Source organism: Eurosta solidaginis, chromosome 2 (assembly GCF_040869045.1).
Source record: "Eurosta solidaginis isolate ZX-2024a chromosome 2, ASM4086904v1, whole genome shotgun sequence".
NCBI classification, from domain to species: domain Eukaryota; kingdom Metazoa; phylum Arthropoda; class Insecta; order Diptera; family Tephritidae; genus Eurosta; species Eurosta solidaginis.
This window is the reverse complement of record NC_090320.1, coordinates 74,176,524-74,203,503: the sequence shown is the minus strand read 5'-3', so window position 1 is coordinate 74,203,503 and position 26,980 is coordinate 74,176,524. Positions and strand designations below refer to the sequence as shown.

The window sequence follows — 26,980 nt, the reverse complement described above, 5'->3', positions numbered from 1 at the left end:
GATAACTATGCAACTGTTAGACTATAAAAATTATCATAACATATGGTTCTTACAATTACTATTTGTCGCTAGTTCACATGTCATTGATCCGATCCACTATTTCAAAGGTAATCGGATTTAAAAAATGCGTTTCGATCACGGATCGTAAAATGTAATATGGGCCCAGCTTACCTTTGTTAGAAAACTCAGTGATTGATTTTTAAAAGATCTTCAGAGTACATATATACTTTTAATTTTTATATTTTATATATGTATACAAAAATTAAAAAACAAAGTTGTAATGTTAATATAAATAGGGAGAAGATAATATAAATTTTTAATTTAAAATAAAAATAAATTTCAGCTCATTTATTTATATGATTAAGCGTGAAGCTTTGCTTTTGCAAATTCTGTTGCTAACCTTATAATATCGTCGACTTTTTCATAGTTTGGCCCAGAAGCTTGCGCAGACTCTGCCTTGCCTCCACCTTTTCCACCAATAACTTCAGATAACTGTTGTACCCATTCGTTGGCTTTAAGGCCCTTATCCACTGCGCTCTTTGGAACAGAAGCTAAACAGAATATCTTTTCAGAATCTGCATCAACTGACAGAAATAAGGCAGGAGCATCAGGGCATAAAGAACGCACCTGTTTCAGAGCACAATCAAGTGCTTTAGTGTTATTAAAAGCTTCAAGTTGTTTAACTAACAAATCGGCGTTCGGATTTTCTTGACATATCTCTCTGGCTTTTTCTACTACATTGACAGATACAGCAGCTTTCAAAGAACGTTCCTTATCGTCGAGCACTTTCTTCAATTGTTTAAGCAAATTTCGCATTTCATCTTTTTTTACATATGGAATGATGGTTTGGGATACCTCTTCCGTTAATTCAACTATTTGCTTTACATGAATTTTTGAGTTCTTGCCCTCTTTATCATTTTCAATTGTAGATTTCAGTATTTCTATTTGTTTCTGAAGCTCGTCAGCCTTCGCTAATGCCTTTACCGCTTCAGGACCTGTAAGAGCCACAATCCGTCTAATGCCTTTGGCGATGGCTTCTTCACTAGTAATTACAAATTCCATCACATGGCCCGATTGTTGTAAATGAGTACCGCCACAAAATTCTACAGATGTTTTTTCACCAGCGCCACTGTCGGGATTACTTTCCAAGTCCTCTACTGGAACACCAAAGGAAATAACGCGTACCGGATCAGGATATACTTCATCGAAAACAGACCTAAGTCCGCATATTTTTTTCGCATTACTCAATTTTGTTTCTTTTGCATATATTGGGACATTTTTATAAACAACATCTCGTGTCAATTGCTCTGCCTTAGCTACCTGCTCAATTGTCATTGCAGACTTAGCGCTGAAGTCAAAACGTAGTTTATCTGGAACAACCAATGATCCTCTTTGATCAGTCTCTTTACCAAGAACCTGAAGTAAGCTATGATTTAATGCATGAGTAGCGGAATGATTTTTCATGGTTAACCAACGACGTTCAACGTCGATGTTAAGCTCGATTTCATCGCCTACAGTAAATTCTCCATCTGCAACGCCAATATGTAAAATATAGCCTCCGCGATTATAAACGCTTTCGATGAAAAACTTGTCGCCGACACTATTGCACTTATTTAAAAAACCCTTATCAAAAATTTGCCCACCACTTTCAGCATAAAAATTGGTTTGATCCAAAATTATGCCTGCCTTTGTGCCAGGTTCGATTTTATTTACAAACTCGTTTCCAAAACGTATTGCAAGAATTTTTGCATTGCCTGAGCTGAAAATGTAAGCAGCATCAAATTTTGCAGATTCAGCCTGATATTTGTACTTGAGTGAATCATTTGTGACTGGAATAGACCTGAATTGTAATTCTGAAATGGAATGTACATCTAAGTCAATTTCATTCGTTTTGCTGTTACTCTTTCCCTGTGACATTATATAAGCAGCCTGTTTAGCTTGTTCATATTCATCCATATTTATTTTTAAGTTCTTTTCTTCAGCCATAAGCTGAGTCAAGTCAACTGGGAAGCCATACGTATCATAAAGTTTCCAAGCTAAGTCTCCAGAAATAACAGTTTGGTTGCCTAGTTTTGCAATTGTACGATTGAAAAGATCCCGTCCGCGCGATAGAGTTTTCAAAAATTGCGTCTCCTCCTCGTTTATTATTTCAATTATCTGCTGAGGATTCTTGTTGACCTCGGGAAATGCATCTCCCAGCAAACTTACAACAGTGAGAACGAGTGATCCAAAGAAACCTGGTTTTGCGTTTAGTTTTTCAGTTGCATATCTGAATTAAAAAAAACGTCAAATATTAAATTTAAACAAAATTTAATGTAGATAAAATGTACTGTTATAAATAAAAAAAAAATGTAAGGCGCGATAACCTCCGATGGCGTGGGAACCTCCGAGGTTTTAGGCCGAGATTCTATTCCAATTTCCTTAGTGCTCCTTTCAACTTCTCCTACAAATTGGTGGGACAGGACCTACTTGTTTTATGCCGACTCTGAACGGCATCTGCAAAGCAAATTAGTTTTCACAGAGAACTTTTCATGGCATAAGTGCACTCGGAGTGCTTGCCAAACACTGCCGAGGGACGACCCCACTTACCAAAATTTTCTTCTAATTGAAAAAATCTGTTTCTAAAATGTTGATGTTGTTTTGCCCGGGGCGTGAACCCAGGACCTTCGGTGTGGTAGGCGGAGCACGCTACCATCACACCACAGCGAGTCAGGGGGTTAGAATATACCCGCGGTAGGTATGCCTGTCGTAAGAGGCGAATAAAATACCAGATTCACGGGGTTGTGTAGCGCAACCTTTTCAGGTTGCCAGCGCAATATATAGCTTCTCCAAACCCAATTACGAACCTCACCTATCCGTGGCGAATCTTGTTTCATTAACAGCCGAGGCTCTGGCGACTTGGCGGTGGGGAGGGAGGGATGGCCTGAAGGTTTGATGTGGCCATATAAATCGTTCCAGAGATGGTCGGGATAGTTGTTGTTGTTGTTGTAGCAATGCTTCGCCCCACCTAATAGCTGCGACCGATCACAAACTGCCATCAATATCCTCTAACGGGAGTCCAAGGAAACTTGCTGTTTCAACAGGGGTTGACCATAATGAAAGGGGTGTTAGAGGCGTTGGTTCCGCATTACAATTAAAGAGATGGTTGGTGTCATGTGGGGACACATTGCAAGCGGGGCATACATTTTGTATGTCGGGGTTGATTCTGGATATGTAAGAGTTTAACCTGTTACAGTATCCAGAACAAAGTTGAGCCAGAGTGACTCGCGTTTCCCTGGGGAGTATACCTGCTTGTGTTTTTTTGCTTCATACGGCTGAGTTCTCAGGTGCCGTCTTTCCTCAAAATTCTTACGGAGATGACTCCTTAAGTCCCTAGGCAGTGTTGGCTCATCAATCAGATGTCTGTTGCGATGCTCAGCTTTCTGGGTATTCAACAGGAACTGTTTGGTTGGCATCTCATTTCTCTCCCTGATGGGGAGTATTCTCGCCTCATTATGTAGATGGTGTTCTGGGGACATAAGAACGCAGCCCGTGGCGGTTGTGAGAGCAATATTTTGGCAGGCCTGTAGCTTATTCCAGTGGGTAATTTTTAGGCTTGGCGACCATATAGGGGACGCGTAGCATGCAATCGGCTGGCCAATTGCTTTGTATGTGGTAATGAGCGTTTCTTTGTCTTTTCCCCAAGTACTGCCAGCAAGGGATTTGAGGATTTTATTACGGCTCTGGATTTTCGGTACAATTGCGGATGCGTGCTCACCAAAATGAAGACACTGATCAAATGTCACACCCAAGATTTTGGAGTGTAGGACAGTCGGTAGCGTATTGCCATTGACGTGGATGTTCAAAATGGTAGCGCGGTGGTGGTGCTGATGGCAGGCTAGCTGGAAATTTGCTTTGAAGTAGGGGGGCAAAATGGCTTCAAGCGTCTTGGCTACTGGCGATAGGAGAGATATCGGGCGATATGACTCTCCTATGTTAGCTGGTTTCCCAGGCTTTAGTAGCGGGACCACCTTGGCCATTTTCCATTTTTCGGGTATGACAAAGGTAGAAAGAGACAGGTTGAAGAGATGTGCTAAATATTCGAAACCCTCTTTCCCTAGGCTTTTAAGCATCGGCATGGCTATGCCATCTGGGCCCACTGCTTTGGATGGTTTCGCATGACCGATGGCATCCTCAACCTTTTTGGCGGTGATGGTAATTGGCGACGCGCTGAATTTATGTTTATGTGCGTGCCTGTTGGCCCTCCGTCTATCTTTGTCGACCGTAGAATGCATTATATATTGTCGGCAGAAAGCGCTCGCGCATTTTCTCGCATCCGACAGCACTTTATCGCCAAAGGCGGTGGAAACTTTTTCATTGTGCCTAGACGGATTCGATAGGGACTTTACGGTGGACCAAAGTTTGCCTACACCTGCAGAGAGGTTACAACCGCTTAGGTGCTCCTCCCATTTCGTCCGCTTCTGTTCATCCACGAGCAATCTTATGCGTTGGTTTATATCCCGTTATTTGGGGGTCGCCGGGATCGAGCTGTCTTATAAGGTCACGTTCTCTCGCTAAACTTGCGGCCTCCGCCGGGAAGTGGGCCGAATTTCGGGAATTCTACTGGCGGGAATGAAACGAGCCGAGGCGGATTCAATGACCTTGTGGAAAGCATGATCCCCTTGGCGGGCATCAGTCGGGATAGGGAGGGCAGCAAACCGGTTGTCTGTAAAGGATTTGTATTCGTCCCACTTTCCTTTTTTAAAGTTAATGAAAGTGCGTTTTTCTGTGACGATGAAGTCGGCGGAACGCTCGAACGAAATAAGTATAGGTAGGTGGTCGGATGCCAATGTTACCATCGGCTGCAAGTTGACGCAGTTTACGAGTTCTGCGCTCACGATTGAAATATCCGGCGAACTGTGAAAGCTTCCTACCATACGTGTGGGGGCGTCTCAGTTTATTGTGCAGAACGTCGTTTCTTCTATTTGATCCGCCAACATCTCACCCCTACTGTCCACCCGCAAGTTTGAATGCCATAGATCGTGATGGGCATTGAAATCGCCTACGATAATGCGTTTGTTGCCAGTGAGTAAGGCGCTGATATTGGGGCGGTATCCACTGGGGCAACAGGTGGCAGGAGGAATGTAGATGTTGATGATTTCTAGGTTTGCATCGCCTGACCGGACAGATAAGCCTTGACGTTCTATCACTGTCCCTGCGGTCGATGTCGGGATCAAATATATGATATTGCACAAAGTGGTGTATGATAAACGCGAGGCCGCCTCCATTTCCGCTCTCGCGATCTTTTCTATGGACATTATACCCAGAGCAGGTGCGCAATGCAGATCTTGCTGTGAGTTTAGTCTCTTGAATCGCAGCAATGCGGATGTTGTGCCGCTTCATGAAATCGACTACCTCCGTGATCTTCCCAGTTAATCCATTACAGTTTAACTGCAGAATTCTGAAGTGCATAGAGAGACGACGTCACTCTGGGAATAAGTGACGGGTGACTACGCCTGGGTTGTGGAAGGCCAGGACGCGACTGCTGTTGTGGCCCTGGGACTGGACGTCCTTGGGTAAGCAATGGGGTACCCGGTGTATTTGGGTATGCTGCCTGGCAACATGGCGCAATGAAACCCGTCGGGGGGTTGCCGTCGCGGAGACCAGAACATCTAGGAAAGTGGCACCGTCCTTAGCAGGAGCTGCATTGGGCGGATGTCGCTAACATATATATTCTGTGCTGGCAGACGGTGCAAAGGGAGGTAGGGACTAGGAGTCTATTTCCCTGACCTACACAATTCATACCGGAAAATAGGGGAGGGGGGGGGGGGGGGGGGGGGAGAAGACGGGGCAGGGGTTGATGCTCGGTATGAGTGGGAGCAGCCGTGTGAGTTGGTGGCGCCGCGGGGCGCGAGCAGCAGCGGGTACTTGTTGTGGCTTGCTGAGCAGCGGGGCTGCTGGAAGGTAGCCAGGGGGGGCGCTAAGGCGCAGACTACGGGACGTCCTAGGGCGTGAACAGCAAGGAGCCACAAAAGATTTATAGAAGTTACGGGGACGTCTGGTTTTGGGATCTAGCCCAGAACAACCTGTCCGATGCAACCATCCCTTACACGAGACACACTGCCAAGATAATTTTCCGGCAGATGCAGCAAAACCATTTCTCATGACCGGGGTCAGGAGACGGACCCGGACTGGGTTCGATACCTTCCCGGAACAAGAGAATATGGAACAGTCCCGCTGCAAGGAGCGGCTGGGAGGATGACAATTTGTGGGAGGGACGCAACAATCTAAATGGGCTTACACCTAAATGGCAGTCCTTGGTCGGGAAAAATCCCGAGTCACTCCGGTACATAGAACCGACGGCCTTGGGAAGCGCTAGATGTATAGTCCTAGTTATAGGTTCATTCATAGTATAATTCGTTTTATGACTTATTTCGATAAATAATATATTATGCCGAAGATCACGCAGTGGAATATATGGAGGGGACAAATTAGATAAATCAGAGCAATTCGTGCTAAAGCTTATTACATTATAGGCAAGCATGAGTGAGATAAAAGTTCTTCTGTCATGTAGATCCTGAAGACCAAGCCCAGGCCCAAAGATCGATGAGCTATGCAATAAAATAAACGGCTACCTCCATGATCTCTCCAGTTTTTTCGCCTCGCAAAACCTGGCATTATCACCGACTAAATCTTCCGCGACCTTATTTACAATATGGACGTCCCAAATGTCGACCATTTTGAACATCCACGTCGATGGCACTACGCTACCGACTGTCCTACACTCCAAAATCTTGGGTGTGACTTTTGATCAGGATCTACATTTTGGTGAGCACGCAGCCGCAATTGTTCCGAGAATTCAAAGCCGTAACAAAATCCTCAAATCCCTCGCTGGAAGTACCTGGGAAAAAGATAAAGAAACGCTCATTTATTTACCATTAATTTATTTATTAAGTCTATGAACACATGTTCTTACAGACTACCAATGAAAAACTATACAGCATATTATTAACAAAATTCTTACAGACTACTAACAATTTTCATACAATTAAAAAACTGACTACAATTAAGAAATACAAAAAGTTAACGTAAAAACGTTCTTCGACAAAGAGAAATCAAGTTCGACAAAATATGAGATCTTATTAAATTCATTCATAGCACGGGTAACTGGGGCATTTCTCGCATAATTAGTTCTACTATTAATGCCATAAAAAGGGTAAAAGCTTCTAAGTTCTCTTCTTGGAACATTAAAATTAATTTTCTCAAGAAGAGCAGCACAATCTGTATCCCCATGGATGATGCAATATAAAAAGGTCAAAGAAATAATAGACCTTCTCGCTTCTAAAGTTTTAAGATTTAAAAGAAGTAAACGTGCATTATATGAGGGAAGAGGGCTAGTAAATCTAAGTGACCGCAGACAGTATTTAAGAAAAACTTTTTGAACTCTCTCAATCCTATTAATTGCAAACTGTTGGAACGGTCGCCAAATGATAGTGGCATACTCGAGATGAGATCGTACAAATGAATTGTAGAGCAATTTGAGTGTATACGGGTCAGAGAACTCTGCACTATTACGCCGAATAAAACCAAGCATTGCATACGATTTGGCCATGATAAAGTTTACATGGCTGTTGAAAGAAAATTTGGTATCATAAACCACACCAAGGTCCTTGATTTTATCAACAGTCTGCAGTGGTTTGTTATCAATGGTATATGAACTATTAAACTTAAAGTGCAATTTAGAGTAGGTTACGTGAAAGCATTTATTAATATTTAAAGAAAGGTGCGATCTAACGCACCAGGAATAGAGATTATTAATTTCACACTGAAGTTCGAACATATCACGCGAAGACTTTATAATGCAGAAAACTTTAAGATCATCAGCGTACAAGAGAAACCTAGCATACGAAAAGCAAGTGCTGATGTCGTTGATGAACAGGACAAAGAGCAAGGGTCCAAGAATACTGCCCTGCGGAAGGCGGGAAGTTGCAAGGTATGGGTCGGATGATACACCATCAATGCAGACAATACACCATCTGTTAATTAAATAAGATTTTAGCCACTGCAGAAAATTTGAGTGAAAACCAAGACAGGAAAATTTATGAATAAGGATCTCATGTGATACCTTATCGAAGGCTTTAGAGAAGTCAGTATAAATACAATCCACCTGGTATCCAGATGCAAAAGCAGATATACAATACTCACTAAACTCCACTAGATTGGTGACCGTCGAACGTCCCGCAACAAAACCATGCTGTTTGGCACAAATTAGGCTCTTCACTGAAAAGTATAATTTGTCTTTTACAACATATTCAAATAACTTCGAAAAAGTAGTGAGCTTTGATATAGGTCTGTAGTTACAGACATCATTCTTATTTCCAGATTTGTAGATAGGAGTTATCGATGCAAGTTTCCAAGCATCAATAAACTCCCCGCACTGAAGTGACATATTAAACAGGATCTCAAGAGGCAAAACTAAGGACGGACAACCTTTAAACAGGGCACTTGAGAGACCATCAGAATCTGTCTTGACCGACTGCTTTAAATTAGTAATACCACTTGAGATATCGTCACATGAAATCGACATTGAACCGAAATCCAGAGCAGAATTTAAATCAGATGCAAAGTCGAAAGAAGGGGCATCATCATAGGATGCAAAATTGGCACTAAAATAGTCCGCAAACAGGTTCACTACCGCATTAGGATTTGTAGCTACATTATCTTGGTAAAAGGAACCGAGGAGCAGGTCCTTTTAGATTTAATAAAACTCCAAAATGTTTTTGGATTGGACTTAATATTTGTCTCAAAGCTAAGAATATAGTTTTTGTAAAGAAACTTATCCAAGCAGTTAAACTCCTTTAGGTACTGCTGATACTTCTCGTAAAAGAACAGATTCTTGGTCTGACTAAACTTTTTGTAGTATTTGTTTCGCAAATTCTTCAATTTTTTTAAACCCTTAGTATACCAAGGTAATTTATACGGTGTTTTCTTAAAGACTGGAACATGCCTTAAACATAGGTCAAAAAGCGTTGATCTAAATATCTCATAGCAAATGCTACCATCTGAGGAGGAAAAAAGATCAACCCAGTTAATTTCCGAGAAAACATGGTTAAGTATAGACATGTCGCACCGTGCAAAATTAAAAGCGGTATCATCATTTACAGAGGGTACACAAAACACATAAAACTCAAGTTTAAGAACAATAGTAGTGTGATGCATATCCGACGGAGCAAATGGTGCATGGCATTCGGAAATGTTAAAATTAATATTATCACTGAGGAATATAAGATCTAATATTCTGTCAAGCCTGTTAGTGAAGTTATTGATTTGCAGCAAGTTTAAGCTTAGCATGTTATCTATAAAATAAGTCTCATAGGACTTCAATATATTATTTGGCATGAGGCCCGAACCACAGAAACCCTGAGACCAAGTGACATCACTTAGATTAAAGTCACCTAAAATACATATATGATTATCACCAAGCTTATTAAGAACTACAGATGAAATATTGTCAGCATGAGCTTTATAAAGATCTTCAGAACTATTCGGCGGAATATAAGATGCCATCAAGAATAGAGAGCCGGAGTACGTAGAGCCACTAACTTTAACACAGAGTTGGTCAAGTAACGAATCGTTATTATCCAGCTGAATTAGGGAAGCATTATACTTGCGTTGAGCTGCAATAAGTACACCTCCACCTCGAGAACGCCCAGTTTTTTCGGCATCCCTATCTTTACGGAAAACGACAAACAAATTGGGATCGAAGAATTCGCCATCAAAAAAATCTGGAGTCAGCCAAGTTTCAACAATGACAAAAATATCATACTCTAACTACGAGCTCAGCGACTTAACATCATGCGCTTTTGTTCTGATGCCAGAAGCATTTTGAAAATAGATATTTAGTTGCTTGTTGACAGGATTAGTATTGCCACTGGCAACTAAGGGCAATTCGATTGCCTTACCTCTTTGGGAAAAAAACGAAATGACCGAACGTTCACCCCAGCAGGCCACAAATCTGGTGATAAAACGGCATCATATAGTGTTTCTGTAACACCAAGCTTAAAGTTGACTTTTGTTAATGAGTCAAGCGGAGTGTCATTTTTTATAAGCCTTTTGCAGGCAAAGTTAGATTTATCAGCCTTCAGATGTCTTACCAGATAACTAATGATATCGTTAGAGGAAACTGATGGCTGAAATGATAAGTGCAGCCAACTCATACTAACTACACCCAATTCTGTACTTATATTTGATCCAACAAAATTTGGCTTACGGCGGTTAAAATTTTCGTTGCGTTTACTTTGTACAGAAGGAGTTGTAGTTACAGACTTTACAGTAGTAGAAGATGCAGATACTATAGTTGATGCCAAACTCGAAGACGAATTTGAAATTGAAGTCGAACACGAAGCAGCAGTATTTAACTGCTTGTGACGCTTAGTTACAGCATTACGCATTTTATTATTATTTCCATCACTTTCACAAGTATCATTGGAAAATGCAGGATCAGATCTGAGTACCGAAGAAAATAAGCTAATGTTATTAGCAGAGGCATTAACAGTATTTGACTGTAAGTTCGGATTAGAAGATGGAGCATTTATGTTGTCAGCACCTTCTGTTGCTAACGTATTAATGCTTACAACAAAGAGTATATATTGTCAAGAGGCGTCACTCGATACTTTTGTTGTTGCCAAAGCAAATTACTCGATGTTTTCTCAAGGTAGTCGTTGTTTTTTTTTATCAGATGTATTTATAAAAACGCCTTCTATACATTTTCGTGGGGTATTTGTGTTTATTTTACTGATTGTATTAAATTAATTAATTAATTCTCTTTCCAAAAATCGTAATTATGCAAAGTCACTTTACCGCATAACTATATAGGATTCAATTAAAAAAAATTAAACAAAACTTCCTTGAGAATCACATTCGACATGACAGGGTTGCTTTGGCAACAACAAAGTATAGAGTGACGCCTCTTAACAAATATATACTCTTTGCTTACAATATCAACAGTAGAAGCATTCATGTTGACAACAGTACCAGCAACATTAGATGTTACTTCATTCATGTTAGCAGCAGCGTTTATATTTTCAACAGCACCAGCCCTGTAGTCAGGAATGCCGTCAACAGTATGAGCACACTCCGCAACAGTTTTTTTAGAAACAGAGCCAAAAGCAGAATTCGAGAAAGCGTAGGTATTCAACGGCAATTCTGCATTAAATTTAGCAATATCAGCTTTTAAGTGCCTGAGCTCATTAGAAACGACTGTGTTATTGTCAGACAGTGACTGGTACATAGAACGAAGCTCAATTTGCAAGTCACTAACTTGAGTACGTAGGTGGGTACCTTCAGCTACCGATGATTCAAGCAAACACAAGAGCTTTGCATTATTAGACTTTAGCGAAGTAATTTCTCTCATTAAGCATTTAAGTGTTGATTCGACACTGAACATATTATTAGTATTATTGCTTTTGATTACAGCATCACCATCCGATTCGTTCGAAAAAGTATTGTTTAGAGAGAGAGGCGGTGAGCGAATAGAACTGCGACGCTCACACGCACAAGCATTACAATAAAAAGCACTATTGGATTCGTTTAAAAATTCGAGATCGGTTTGCAACACACCCACACAAGGCAGATGAAAAAAATTGCAGCACTTAGCACATTGAACCTTTGGTTGAGTGCGATCAACCCTAAGACCACAACTACACGGCATTTTAGGAGTATATATGTAAATACTTAGAAAATTAAAACAAAAAAGCGCAAGCAAGCAATTAAAAAACACGTCCGTATTGCTGCGAGTATGGAACTGGAATGACTACATACAAAGCAATTAGCCAGCCGATTACGTGCTACGCGTCACCCATATGGTCGCCAAGCCTAAAAATTACCCACTGGAAGAAGCTACAGGCCTGCCAAAATAGTGCTCTCAGAATTGGCACGGGCTGTCTTCTTATGTCTCCAGAACACCATCTGCATAGGCGAGAATACTCCCCATCAGGGAGAGAAATGAGATGCTGACCAAACAGTTCCTGTTGAATACCCAGAAACCTGAATATCCCAACAGAAATCTGATTGATGAACCAGCACCGCCTAGAGGCTTAAGGAGTCATCTCCGTAAGCATTTTGAGGAAATACGGCACCTGAGAACCCAACCGTATGAAGCGAAAAAACACAAGCAGGTCCTTGGCGAACTCCATAAACAGGCGTCGGACCTTTATGCCGGGAATTGCCCGGTGAATCCAGTACTCAAAGAAAAGTATCCAAAACTCGCGGAAGAACGCATACTCCCCAGGGAAACGCGTGTCACTCTTGCTCAACTTCGTTCTGGATACTGTAACAGGTTAAACTCTTACCTATCCAGAATCAACCCCGACATACAAAATGTATGCCCCGCTTGCAATGTGTCGCCACATGACACCAACCATCTCTTTAATTGTAATGTGGAACCAACGCCTCTAACACCCCTTTCCTTATGGTCCACCCCTGTTGAAACAGCAAGTTTCCTTGGACTCCCGTTAGAGGATATTGATGACAATTTTTGATTGGTCGCGGCTGTTAGGTAGGGCGAAGCATTGCTACAACAACAACAACAGCCAAGCAATTTGTGCCTGCTCGTATATGATGGAATGAATTAAAAATAAATAAAATGCGCGCAAAAAAAAAATTGCTAGTAATTTCTTTGTTCGCGCATTTTATTTATTTATTTAATTATTTCAGTCTAAAAGTCAAGAAATTACTAGTAATTCAGTGATGACACCAACCATCTCTTCAATTATAATGTGGAACCAACGCCTCTAAAACCCCTCTCATTATGGTGCACCCCTGTTGAAACAGCAAGTTTCCTTGGACTCCCGTTAGAGGATATTGATGACAATTAGTGATCGGTCACACCTATTGGATGGGGCGAAGCACTGCTACAACAACAACAACAACAATAACTAGTAATTCAGATTGATATTGTAACGAATTTACTGAAATTCCGCTTAATCCAAATTCCCTGCTAACGTTCGAATCGCTAAACTGTTGAATATTTTATTTATTTATTAGAAGAAAAGAAGCGCAACATGCCTTCTTTACTGGAAAAGGAGCACTAGTAATAACACCTTCAGCTCGCTTGTTTTTTAAGTTACAGTTTTTGCTTAGATTAACTAAAGGCTTATAGATAATTAATTCTAGATTAATTTCTTAAGATCTGTTAACCTAAGGAATTCATTTATTTTGCCTATAGATACAGCGTTATGATTTCTTAATAAACTAGAAGGGTTTGTATTTCCAAATAGGCTTGCTCTGGTTATTGCGAAATGGTGACATCTGTCGAGGAGATGAATCACAGAGTTGGTTTCTGCATTACAGTAGGGGCACTGTGACACGCTCGATCCTTTAAGAACCGCCTCGTGTGTAATAATCGTGTCCTATTCGTAGTCGGATAAACGCTTTCAAATTGTTGCAGGTGACTTTAATCGGGAATATAGGACTCTTTCCACTGGGTTTTATATTCGAGTAGTGGTGGATATAATTCTTCCAATCTTCGAGTTTTGCTTTAAGTATGTGTATTTGAGCCAGTTTGGAGATATCCTTTTTAGAGATAAAGTTTTGAACTATAAGTGGTTCTTGGGCTGCTAACTTAGCTCTTTCATCAGCAGCTTCATTTCCAGCTATTGAAACATGGCTTGGGACCCACATGATTTTTATTCGACTGTTGCTTTTTTTAAAGTGTTTTGCGTATTTCTACTGTCAGGCTATCTGTACTGGACATATTTGTGATGGATTGTATGGTCGATAAGCTATCTGAACATACTATGTATTTTTCTTTGGTGCCGAGAGCAAATTGAGTTGCGCGTAGTACCGCGCTAGCTTCTGCAGTGTATACAGAACAGAATGGTAGTAGGTGGCCGACCGTGATTGTATTGTTTTGGAATCTACCACCGCGAAAGCTGTTGTGGAATGAATTTTTGTACCGTCCGTGTATGCGAATTTCCAATCTTGCTGTTCAAATTTTGTTGTGATATCTTTAAACATTTGTCTATAAACTGTTGCCGGTGTGGTACTCTTGTTGCTTCTGCTCATGTCGGTTATAACAAACGATTGCAGTCCAGGGTGGAGGAGTGTTACAGTTCTTTTTTACTGGCTTAATAGGAATGCCTGCTTCCTTCGCTGTGTTGATGCACCTTGTAATGGCTGAAATACGGCGTAATACTTTGCTATTTCTTGCAACTGAATTCACTGCCTCACATAGAATCGCGTTTTTGCAGTGTAGGAGCTTATGGGTCAACTTCAAGCTGTTTTGATTAGTTCTTTCTTCCACAGTCGGAAGCCCTGCTTCTGTCAGTATGCACCGTGTTGGAGATGTCGGGAATGCTCTCGCAAGCTTCTTCTAGCTGCAGCGTGGTATGGTGGTGATAAGCGTTTCATGATGCTGCGCGCACAGTGCCCGTATATCGTTAAGCCGTAGTCGATTTTTGACAAAATCAAGGCTTTTGTTATGCGTATTAAAGTTGTTTGATGCAGCAGACAATGTTTCGATGATAAATATTATTTATTACATTTAATCGTTTATCTAAGCTTGTTCTTAAATGTTCGACATGGAGTTTATATGTAAGCTTTTTGTCAAATACAATACCCAGAACTTAAGACTACTGCTATTGACAAAGTCGACATTATTAACATTTAGACTTATTGATGGACATAGCTTTTTATTACAAATGTGGAAAGTTGTACATTTGTGGTATGATAGCTTAGCTCCCGAGATGTTTGACCAGCTGGTTATTTTTGAAATTATTTGAGAAAAATCGCATTTGGAAAACAACAACAAATCGTCTGCATACATAATCCTATGGACTCTTTTGTATTGAGACAGGATTTTATTAATTTCATCGAAAGCTACTATAAATAATACTACCGACAACGGTGAACCCTGAGGTATACCATTAAATAGTTTATAATTTTTAGAATACTTATTACATGTTTTGACACTAAAAGAGGATTGGATAGAAAATCTTTTACGTAGTTATATATGTTATTTCCTATCTTCCATTCGGTTAGTTGCCGAAGAACGATATGAGCACCGATTCTATCGTAAGCCTTCTCAAAATCAAGGCTTTTGATGGAAACATGGTTTTTTGAAGCTAGAGCTGTTGTGGCAAAGTGTTCAAATATCAGGAGTGCGTCTATTGTCCCTTGACCTTCTCTAAAGGCAACCTGGGGTGGATCGATGAGACCGTTTGACGAGGCAAACCACATGATGCGCTTTGCTATGATTTTTTCCATAATTTTACTTGAACAAGGAATTAGGGATATTGGTCTATAGCCGGAAGCACGTGATGTGCATTGTTTCGACTTTGGAAGCGGAAGGACGGTGGAGTTTTTCCAAGTGTGTGGTAATGAACCTTGTTCTAAAATATTGTTGTAGAGCGCAATTAATCTTTGTTTTACTTTCTGCGGTAGATTTTTAAGCATCGGGTACGAAATGCGATCTCTGCCTGGAGTTTTTCCAGACATGTTTTTTACCGTCAAATCGTATTCGAATTCTGTTATGGGCAAGTCAATTAGTTTCGCTTGCGTTGAAGGAGTATCGTTATGGTAACCGCTTTCTAAAGTCATATTTTTATGTGAAACAAAAGCTTCATCAAAATTAGAGTCTTTAGAGTAGTTAGACCAAAACTCGCCCAGATGGTTTGCTATTTCTGTCGCGGAGCATATTGTTCCTTCATCTGTGACTAAAGCTTTGATTGAGTTAGGGGTATATGTGCCCGTCAGCATTTTAATATTTGCCCAAATTTTCTTTGGATCTGAGGAAGGTGTTATCCCCTCCGTTAGCTTTTCTAAACTCTCTCTTTTAGCTACATTTACCTCCCTTTTAAAAATTGCGTTCGCTTTCTTGTATTCAACAAGATTTTCAGGAAATTTATGTTTCTTATATATATGGCAAAACTTCTGTTTCTTTTCTCTTAACGCTTGAAGGATTGATGACCAATATGGTACTACAGTCTTGCGTTTTCTCTGGTGGGTCTGGGGTACCGATAAATGTGCTGCTGTAAGTACTATTTTTTTCAATGCATTGGCTTCTTTGTTTACATTAGAGGACAACGGGTATTTGCTCATGGTTTCATTGGCCGAGAGTTGAAAGTTCTCCCAATTTGCCTTTTCTATAATGAATTTTGGTTTTGGTGTCCCCGGGTTTGACCGAACTAACAGAATTTTGGTGAGCAAGGGGAAATGATCACTTCCATGCAGTTGAGAGAGAGTATAACAAGATACTTTTGGGGCCAAACTATCGGAGCATAGGCACACATCAATATGTGTGAAAGTCTGGTGTGTTGTGAAATGCGTTGGTGCCATGTCATTTAGCACCATCAAGTTATTTGAGAGCAAGTAATCCTCGATTATTTTTCCCCTTTGATTGGTGGATTCTGAGCCCCACACGGGACTCCATACGTTGAGGTATCCTACTAATAAAAGATCTGTGTTAACCCCAGATGACAAGTCGAAGAGGTCTTTTACGCTAAACGATTGCTGGGGGGAATATACGTAGATATGATGGTACATTTAATATTCATGTTAACCTCTATTAGTCGCTAATCGAGATTGGACGTCTAATCGTTTGTGGGTTATGTCATTTCTAACCATAACGGATATCCCTTGCTTTCTAGCCAGATTTTCTGGCAAGTTGTAAAAGTATGTTGTGTACGAATTAGAAATTGGCGCTGTTCTATTGAATGGTAGGTGTGTTTCTTGAAGCGATATAATGGAAGGTGAGTGCTTGTTGAATATTCCTTTTATGTTTCATTGAAGAACATTAAAGGCCATAATTTTCAGCAAAACTGACGTTCAGGATGTCTCCTGAATCTGCGTTGGAAAATTGTATGTTAGAATTTGGCAATAAGTAATAATTGCTGTTTTGAATCAATTGCTGACTCAGTCGAGTTATAGGCGAATCGATTGTTGTTTGTTTATTTGCGGTAGTAATTGTGGTTTCTTGGTTTGTTGGTAACATTTCTGAGGTTATCATTGCTACACTTGCGGCTTCGTCGAAATCACAAGTGTTTTTATCTGCTTCTTTGTCAAAAGAAGTTTTATTTTTTTATTTTCACGTAATTCATTAGTTACTTTGTTTTTAGTAATGTGTTGTTTTGATGTAGTGGTATCATTGTTGCTGGGGTTGGTTACTCCAGCGAAAGAGAATGGAGCTGAAGCTCTAGGAAATTGTGCCTGGTAGGCATCTTTTGCTTCTTTCATGGTGCATCTACGCTGAGTTTTAATTTTTAAAATTTCTTTCTGTTAAAGGAATTTTGCACATTTGTTAAAATTCGATGGGTGTTTTTCTTTGCAGTTGGCGCACTGAACACGCGCGCAATTGTCATCGTGGGGTGGGAAGCTGCATGTTTGGCAGAGAGCAGGTTTATGGCAGTGCTTTTTGGTGTGACCTAGCTCTTGACATTGTTTGCAACGCATAGGATTCGGGAAATATTCCCTTACTTGCGCTTTGTGCCATGAAATGTCGATTTTTTCTGATAGCTTGTATAGGTCGAAAGTGAGCAGTATTGCTCCAGTATGTACAGCTTTGTTGTTTTCCATTTTTGTAAACTTGAAGACATTTACCACACCTTCGGAGGCTAGCTCCTTTGTGATTTCTTCATCGGAAAGGATAGTAAGGTAGGTTGCAAAAATCGTGCCTTTGACGAAATTAAGGTTTTCATGAAATTTGCATTTAATTTCACAAATTCCTGGTAGTAGTTTAGCAGAATGAATTTATCAGCGGATTGTTTGTCTTTCACTAGCACCAATAGGCTGCCGTCCATAAGTTCTGTGATCTTTTCAATGTTTTTGCTTATGAGCTCTAGAGATCTTTTCACAGCAAAGCACGAGTAAACAGATAGAGGTTTTTTTACATCAGTAGCAGAGACTACAACGTACTTGGGATTAGGAAGGCTGGTAGGGGGTGTTAGGTCAGGGAAACTATCAATTGGTTTGGATATTCTTTTTTTTTAGCTTTGGGGCTGTTTTCTAAAATAGAAAACCTATTTCCCCCATGGCTTGTTGCCCCGGGGGCATAGTTAAAGATAACCAAGATTACACTATATTTAAAGGACGTGGGCACTCTAAAACACAAAATTTGCTAAAGGAATTTTAGTTAGCGGTATTTGTTGTTTACAAGAAACTGCACTAAGTGCGAAGGTAATGTCAAAGAGAGAACGCAACTGAAATACAACCGTACGCGGCGAATGCTAGTCGATGACTGAACTGTTGAATAAATAACTCCAATATTGAATAATGCAAAAATGGCCTTTATTAAAGTACTTCACAATAACACTTATACTTTGCCAATAGCTTGCTTATACTGTTTTGACACAGACACTTAATGATCTCATTTCACCTTCTAATGAAATCGTAAATTTTTTGCTTTCACACAGAAGTAACTGCTCGATTAGTATGAAGGATGAAATGGCGGAACGATACAAGGTGGCAGCATGGTGACATACCTACAAACAAAAAAAATTCCATGTACTTGTAAATTCGATGGACAAATGTCAAAATCGTACTGCGCCGGTAGTTGATGTATCAAATCAAATAAAAAAGGTTATAATCAGCTGTTCGGTGCGGCCACCTTGTATCGTTCCGCCATGCAGACAATGACATTTACTTTGACAAATGACATTTTTAAGCACTGAACACACCAAAAACTAAGAAGGGGAACGCTGCCAACAGAGTTGCATTGTGCTTTTGACTTCATTAGGCATTCGATTAGCTACTAATGAAATAATTATAGATTCGAATTATGTAGGGAAGATTGAGCTCAATAAGCGTCTTAATGTAGTAAACTGCCTTTATTATTCAATAAGCCGTCTGTGTGAAAATAGTATTAAACCAAACTGATTGTCGTGCCTCCTGTTGCTGCTTTTATAGTGTTTTGTTTCCTCGTTGACATATTTCCAGGCGGTTCTATTCTAGAATTTACTAGTTAGTTAGCAGCTATAAAATTACCAACTATAACTACGTTTGTAGCTTATCATATGCGCGTGTATGTGTGAGTGTTACTTGCGCATCTCGATAAGATATATGCATGTGTTTGTGCGTTTTATCTCCGCTGCGTGTACGTACATATGTGTAGACATAATGATTGATTCGTTTATGTAGATACAAGTGACTGCCTGCTTTATTATTGGTTAGGCTTCATTTACTTAGCATCAGATTAGTGATGTGAGTGTCACTTAAAAAAAAAAATATATGTAAGGCGCGATAACCTCCGAAGAGATCTAAGGCCGAGCTTCTCTTCCAATTTGCGTCGTGCTCCTCTTGATTTTTCCCTACAAATTGGCCGGCGGGACCTACATGTTTTATGCCGACTCCGAACGGCATCTGCAAGGCAGATGAGTTTTCACTGAGAGCTTTTCATGGCAGAAATACAATCGGAGCGCTTGCCAGACACTGCCGAGGGGCGACCCCGCTTAGAAAAATTTTCTTCTAATTGAAAAACCTTATTTCTAAAATTTTGATGTTGCTTTGCCCGGGAGTTGAACCCAGGGCATACGGTGTGATAGGCGGAGCACGCTACCATCACACCACGGTGGCCGCCACAGAGTGTCACTTAGTGTCACTAATATTCATCACACTGCCCTCCACCTAAGTCTGATCGTCCCGATCAGACAAATTTCTCGATCTAAACGCTGCCAGCCTTTCCAAATGAACCACTTTCAGTTTGGTTTTTGGTTTGCCGATGGTTTGTATGAGGTACACTACATCGTTGATCCGTTTTGCAACTTTGTAACAGCACCAAATCTCCTTCCTGAAAACCTTCCGAATTAATTGCTTTATCGTATCTGGCTTTCATCTTGTCACTCATAATCTTTGTTCGTTGCCTTATCAGAGCGTGTATTTCTCTCAGCTCTTCATCCAAATCACCAGTGGATTTCTTGACATTTCTCTCAGCATCGGCATCTATCCCAAACTTCAAGTCAGCTGGCAGTCTAAGGTCATTGCCAAAAATTACTTTTGCAGGGGTTTGGTCCGTTGTCTCATACACTGCCAATCGGTAAGCCATCAAGAATAATGGTATGTGGGTATCCCACTCTTTATGGAACTTGTCCACTACTTTCCTTAAGTGCTCCTCCAATGTTCTATTGAATCGTTCCACCATACCATCGGACTGAGGATGCAATGCAGTTGTCCGTGTTTTTCGAATGCCCAATGATTTACACATTTCCTGGAACACAGCTGATTCGAAATTCCTGCCTTGGTCAGAATGTAACTACATTGGTACAACATACCTTGCAATCTAATTGTTTATTAACACTTCTGCTACTGTTTCCGCTTCTTGATTTGGGATTGGGTATACGTGTGGCCATTTGCTGAAATAATCCATAACTACCAGTACATATTTGTTTCCGCAACTGCTAGTAGGAAATTGACCTGCGACATCCATAGCGGTCCTTTCAAATGACGCACCTGAGTTATATTGGTTCATCTGGCCATGACTTCGGGTTTTGGGCCCTTTCGCTCTACTGCAAACCTCGCAGGTCACAATCCACTCAGTGACAGACTGACGGCAACCAACCCAATAGAATATCTGTTTAATCTTCTCGAGCGTCTTCGTGATTCCAAGATGACCTCCGCTTGGACCATTGTGCAGCTCGCTGAGACGTCAGGAATCCTCTTTCTGGGAACAACTATCAGTTACGTCTTGCATTAACCATCCTCACTCTCCCATACTCGATGCAAGCAACCGGATATCAATTCTAAACTGTTCCACTGTGCCCAATATGACTTCGCAATGGGACTCTCTGCTGACATCTCCTCTCTATTTGGTCTTTCGTTTCGTTCGAGCCCTTGCATAACATGTGACAGATCTGTATCTTCTAGCTGACACTTCCTTAGTTGTTCCTTATCCCATTCATCCGCACACGTTATATTCATTAGCCGGACATCTATAATGTCTTCTTTAGCCTCGGCCTTTGAACAGTGCTTGCATTCCAAACTACATGCTCTTCGTGACATTGCATCGGCATTCCCGTGGTTACTACCTTTCCGATGCTCAATGGAAAAGTCATAGCATTGTAGCCGCTCGATGCACCGTGCCAATTGTCCTTCTGGATTACGGAACTGCAGAAGCCATTTCAACGCTGCGTGTTCTGTCCTGACGCGGAATCGCTGGCCGTAGAGGTATTTGTGAAAATGTTTAATGCACTCTACCAATGCCATCAGCTCTCTCCGTGTAACGCAGTAGTTCCTTTCTGGTTTTCCAATTGAACGGCTGTAATATGCAACTACCTTCTCCTGTCCATCGACCAGTTGTGACAAAACGCCTCCTATAGCATATCCGCTCGTATCTGTATCTAGAATAAACGTTGCCCCTGGAATCGGATATGCCAACATTGGGGCAGTGCACAAACGCTCTTTCAATGTTTGGAAAGCTACTTCTTGCTCCTTCTTCCATTCAATAGCTTTATTTTTTATTGTTAGCTCGTGGAGGCTATGGGCTACGCTGGCAAAATTTTGTACAAATCGCCGGTAATGTGTGCACAGCCCAAGGAAACTTCTCAATTCATGCAGATTCTGTGGTCTTGGCCAATCCTTCACCGCCTCCGTCGTTACTTTATGACCCAAGTAACTAACTTGCTTCTTGAACAGAGAACAATTTTGGGGACTAAGTTTCAGACCAGCACCAGCTATTCTCTGGAAAACCTCCTCCAAGTTCTTCAGATGTTCTTCGAAGTTCTTCCCCAATACGATGATGTCGTCTAGGTACACTAACTAAGCATGTTTTCCAATGTAGTCCTTTCAGTACCTGATCCATGAGTCTTTCAAAAGTAGGTGGTGCATTACATAATCCAAAAGGCATCACTGTAAATTGCCAAAGACCATCACCGACACTGAAGGCTCTTTTCTCTTTGTCTTCCTCCTTCACTTCCACTTGCCAGTAGCCGATTTTCAAGTCCAGTGTGGAAAACCATTTCGTACCAGATAGAGAGTCCAGAGTATAGTCGATTCTTGGCAATGGGTAGCTATCCTTTTTCGTAACGTCATTCAACTTCCGGTAATCCACGCAAAACCTCATTTTTTCATCCTTCTTCTTTACAAGTACTACCGGTGAGTTCCATGGACTAGCTAATGGTTCGATGACGCCGCTGTCGCTCATTTCTTGTATGATTTGACTCACAACTTCCCGCTTCGCCAGTGGAACACTAAGTGGAGCTTGGCGGATCGGCCTCGCATCTCCAGTGTCAATTCGGTGTTTCACAACGTTGGTGCGGCCTGGTTTGGAACCATCCTGGTCAAATATGTTCGCATACTTTAGGAGCAGTTATTTTGCCTTACTCTGATAGTCTTCTTCTAGCCCCTCCGTCCATGCCATGATGTTTCAGACCAGCACCAGCTATTCTCTGGAAAACCTCCTCCAAGTTCTTCAGATGTTCTTCGAAGTTCTTCCCCAATACGATGATGTCGTCTAGGTACACTAACTAAGCATGTTTTCCAATGTAGTCCTTTCAGTACCTGATCCATGAGTCTTTCAAAAGTAGCTGGTGCATTACATAATCCAAAAGGCATCACTGTAAATTGCCAAAGACCATCACCGACACTGAAGGCTCTTTTCTCTTTGTCTTCCTCATTCACTTCCACTTGCCAGTAGCCGCTTTTCAAGTCCAGTGTGGAAAACCATTTCGTACCAGATAGCGAGTCCAGAGTATAGTCGATTCTTGGCAATGGGTAGCTATCCTTTTTCGTAACGTCATTCAACTTCCGGTAATCCACGCAAAACCTTATTTTTCCATCCTTCTTCTTTACAAGTACTACCGGTGAGTTCCATGGACTAGCTAATGGTTCGATGACGCCGCTGTCGCTCATTTCTTGTATGATTTGACTCACAACTTCCCGCTTCGCCAGTGGAACACTAAGTGGAGCTTGACGGATCGGCCTCGCATCTCCAGTGTCAATTCGGTGTTTCACAACGTTGGTGCGGCCTGGTTTGGAACCATCCTCGTCAAATATGTTCGCATACTTTAGGAGCAGTTGTTTTGCCTTTCTCTGATAGTCTTCTTCCAGCCCCTCCGTCCATGCCATGATGTCATTTGAAATATCAATATTGCTAGTTGAAACGTCTTCCTGGAGCTGTTCACAATTGATTACTACTTCAGCCTCTTGGCATCTTCCCAAAATAGCTCCTCTGGTCAGTTTGAGTGGTGACTTGAACTAATTGAGTACTCTTAGCGGGATACGTCCATCTTGTTTTGTTATAGCCAGGGTTTTCCCTACAAGTACATTCAGTGTTGATTTGTTTGCTGCTTCGACAACCCACAATCTCCATCAACCTTTGCCCAGATGACTGCTTCTGATTTTGGTGGTATTTGCTGACTCTCTTCCACCAGCACTCGCTTACTGCTGTAGTCTCTCTCGTAGCCGAAATTAAGTGGCACATCCATGTTCTTATATCGCATCGTCTTGCTTTGCATGTGGATCTTGATGCCTTGGTCGATTAAGAAGTCTACTTCAATTATGATTTCATCAACAATCTCTGCCACTATAAAATTGTGTACTACCGTGACGTGCCCAATTGCAACTTCACATGATACTTACCCTAGAACCGTAGTGCCTTCTCCAGTGGCTGTGCGCAATCTTGCTCCATGCAATGGTGTTATTTTTTTGTTGACTAAATCCGCTCGAATGATGGAATGAGATGCACTCGTATCTACAGTCAGTAACAGTTCCTTTCCATCCACATGTCCTCCGACAGTAAGATTGTTTGATCTTCTTCCAATTTGCGAGATAGAGATTATGGAGCATTCAATTGCGGGAGCCAGCTGTCGCCTCTTGCGGCTGACTCGCTTTAGTTTAACGATTGGGTGGACTTGGAGATTTGCTCATCTCCTTCAGCTCTGCGTTTACAGCCACCCACATTGTTGGAACTATTAGAGTTGGTACTGCAAAAACGTGCAATGTGCCCTGGCTTACCACACTTAAAGCATTTGACTGCATCATTATTCTTCTGTTGCGTTCCCTTTAAAGCTTCCAAAATTGCGTCTACCCCCTCTGGTCTTTCTACTTCCACACGATGAGCTTTGTATGCTGGTTTACTCAATAGTGACGCCGTTTCCTGAATCAATGCATGTTATACCGTTTTGCAAATGTTGGCTTTGGGTTTGCGTATGTAGCTCGCTTTGTTTCGACGTCCCGTATGCCGTTTATAAAGCTTCGAATCTTTACCCTTTCAGTGTATTCCACGGGTGCGTCCGCATTTGCCAAATGAGCCGAAGCAAACTCCTGCAATGGCTCATTTGCTTTTTGGTAACGGTTTTGCAACTCAATTTGGTATATCTGTTTTCTATGCTCGCTTCCATAACGTCTCTCGACAGCGGCCATCAATGCTTCATAGTTGTTCGGCTCTCCTTCGGGAATAGTCTGTAGGATTGCGGCTGCTGGCCCTTCAATGCTACGAATAGAGCTGCAACTTTATCTTCAGCATTCCAGTTGTTCACTGCTGCGGTCTTCTCAAACTATAGCTTGAAGACATGGAAAGGAACAGAACCGTCAAAGGATGGTGTTTTTACCTTTGGATTACTCGGTGAAACTGCTGGGCGATTTAGTTGCAACTCCTGTATACGATCTTTCAAATCATTCATCTCGGCCTCCATTTTATCTTGTCGTTCACTAAAAGCCTCCAGCTGCGATGATACTTTTGTTTCCTGTGCCTCTAGCTTCGTTGAGATACGCTCTTCCTATGCTTCGAGTTATAATGTTATGCGTGTCTCTTGCTCTTTTAATTGATCTGCAATTTGTGACGCCATGTGTGTTTTCTGTTCATCCAATTGTGTTTCAATCTTCGCTGTTATACGTTTCTCCTGCGATTCCAGCTGAGATGATATTTGCGACGACATTTCGGATATACGTGTCTCCTGTGCTTCTATCTTGGATGTTATACGGTTCTCCTGGGATTCCAGATGGGATACCATATACGTCTTCTGTTCTTCCAGTTGTGATGCCATATATGTCTTCTGTTTATATTTATTTATTTATTTATTTATTTGAACATATTTGTACAAGTAAGACTATGTCTTTTAGATAGTACATCAATCCGATCTTACAACTACAAATTACATATAAAGAGGAGTTTTCTTGAAGAATAAAAGGTAAAGTAGATAATAACATTTAAAAAAGAAAATCTATTAATTTTTATAAGTACATTGTGTGAAAGGAGCATCCTTGGCCCATTAGTTGAATAATCAATGATAGAATTATATAATTTAAAGTAAGTTGATAGAATTATATAATTAAGATAAGTTATGGATTAAGGAAGGATATTACTGCTAGTTTGAAACATCTGGCTTTTCTGATTGCTTTCGTCTTGGAGGGTAGTGAGTTCCAAAGACGGATTGTACTGACAAAGAACATTCTGGAGGATGTCACGTACTTAAAGTTAGGGATCAATAGATTCAGAGTCCGAGTAGACTGACACAAAGTTAGTTTATTAAATAAGTAAGGCGGATATTGAAAATGTAGTAGTTTGTGTAAGAAACATAAATTTCTAATTTTTAGGAAAGTACAAACGTCGCTTCCGAGAATTTGGGCAGCGTACGAAGATATATGGTCAAATTTCCTCTTAGAAAATACGAAACGAGCAGTATTGTTTATGGCTAGCTGCAATTTTTTAAGCGACAGCGAACCAAGGCTACCATAAATAAGTTCTCCATAAGAAATGTGAGGTATTATAAGAGCTTTGACTAGCTTCATTTTAGCGTCTCGCGGCAATAAATAGGCAGTTCTGTATAAGTTACGAAGGATATTATAGATTTTACCAACCACAAAGTTGATATGGTCAGTGCCGATCAGATTTGAATTGATTTTGAATCCTAAATTGGTGACAGCATCGTGAAAAAATATTTTATCGCCATTAAGCATAATTTCAGGAAGGCTGCTTAAATCATATGTTATGTTCGATATTGCCATCGCCTTAGATTTTGTAGAATTCAGAGACAAGTTATTTAAAAGAGACCAGTTCCCGATGCGTCTTAAATCATCGTTCAGCCTAATAAATAAATCTTCCGAAAGCCCGATCGGACGATATGTAAATTTGGGTATCGTCAGCATAAAGATGAATAGACACATTATGGCAGCAAGTGACTATATCGTTAATAAACAGAGTAAACAATATTGGGCCTAGGATAGATCCTTGCGGAACACCAGACATTATGGGCTTCAAATCAGATAACTTATCATCACACTGAACTTGCTGAAAGCGGCCAGTGAGATAGCTTTGCATTAACTTAATTGCGAAAGGGCTGAAGTTATATGCTGTCAAAAGCTCTTGAGAAATCTAGAAGAACTAGAACTGTGAGTTCATTATGGTCGTAGGCTGGACGTATGTCCTCAAGAATTTTTAACATAGATGTAGCACAACTATGCCCTCTTCTAAATCCAGATTGAGCCTCAGATAGTAAACGGTTATTATAAACATAGTTAGTTATCTGCTTTGATAGTAATTTCTCGTATACTTTGGATAGCGCAGGTAGCAAGCTTATTGGTCTAAAGTCTCTGCATGAAACCGGAGTCTTTGATTTAGGAACCGGAATGACATTAGCCCTTTTCCACTGAGTAGGAAACCAACAGGATGTGATGGAAAAATTAAATATATGCGTTATCGAGGAGATTACATAAGGAAGAAGAAGCTTGATAAAACGTACGCTAATGCCATCGATTCCTACTGCATTGGACCTAATAGCCAAGATAGCATCCACCACATCACCCTCTGTTACTACTGTGAAATCAAAAATATTGGTATTCGGTCTATTCTTTACCGCAATCATATCTTCGTTATCCTTATTGACATTAGCATTAGGTGTACTATGATTTGTATGATCACGTAAGAAATGTGCATTCAAAACATTGGGGTCTACGTTGCATTGCAGATGATTATTTTTAGATATGCCGAAACAGCGAAGATTTTTCCAGAGAATTTTGGAACGAAGTTTGGAATCAAATCTAATGCTGAAGTAAGCTACCTTAGCATTTCGGATGC

The 26,980-nt window shown here is 40.9% G+C and overlaps 1 protein-coding gene across 3 annotated transcripts in view; it reads right to left on the bottom strand.

The window, feature by feature from the left end:
* Positions 1–209: 209 nt before the first annotated feature.
* AlaRS (alanine--tRNA ligase, cytoplasmic) overlaps positions 210–26,980 on the bottom strand; it is a 51,328-nt gene continuing 24,557 nt past the window's right edge. For all 3 annotated transcript variants that reach the window (XM_067765729.1, XM_067765731.1, XM_067765730.1), the window contains exon 3: positions 210–2,269. In XM_067765729.1, coding sequence (XP_067621830.1) covers positions 361–2,269 — 1,909 coding nt within the window. In that variant the 3' untranslated portion in view covers positions 210–360. The remainder of the gene's footprint in view (positions 2,270–26,980) is intronic.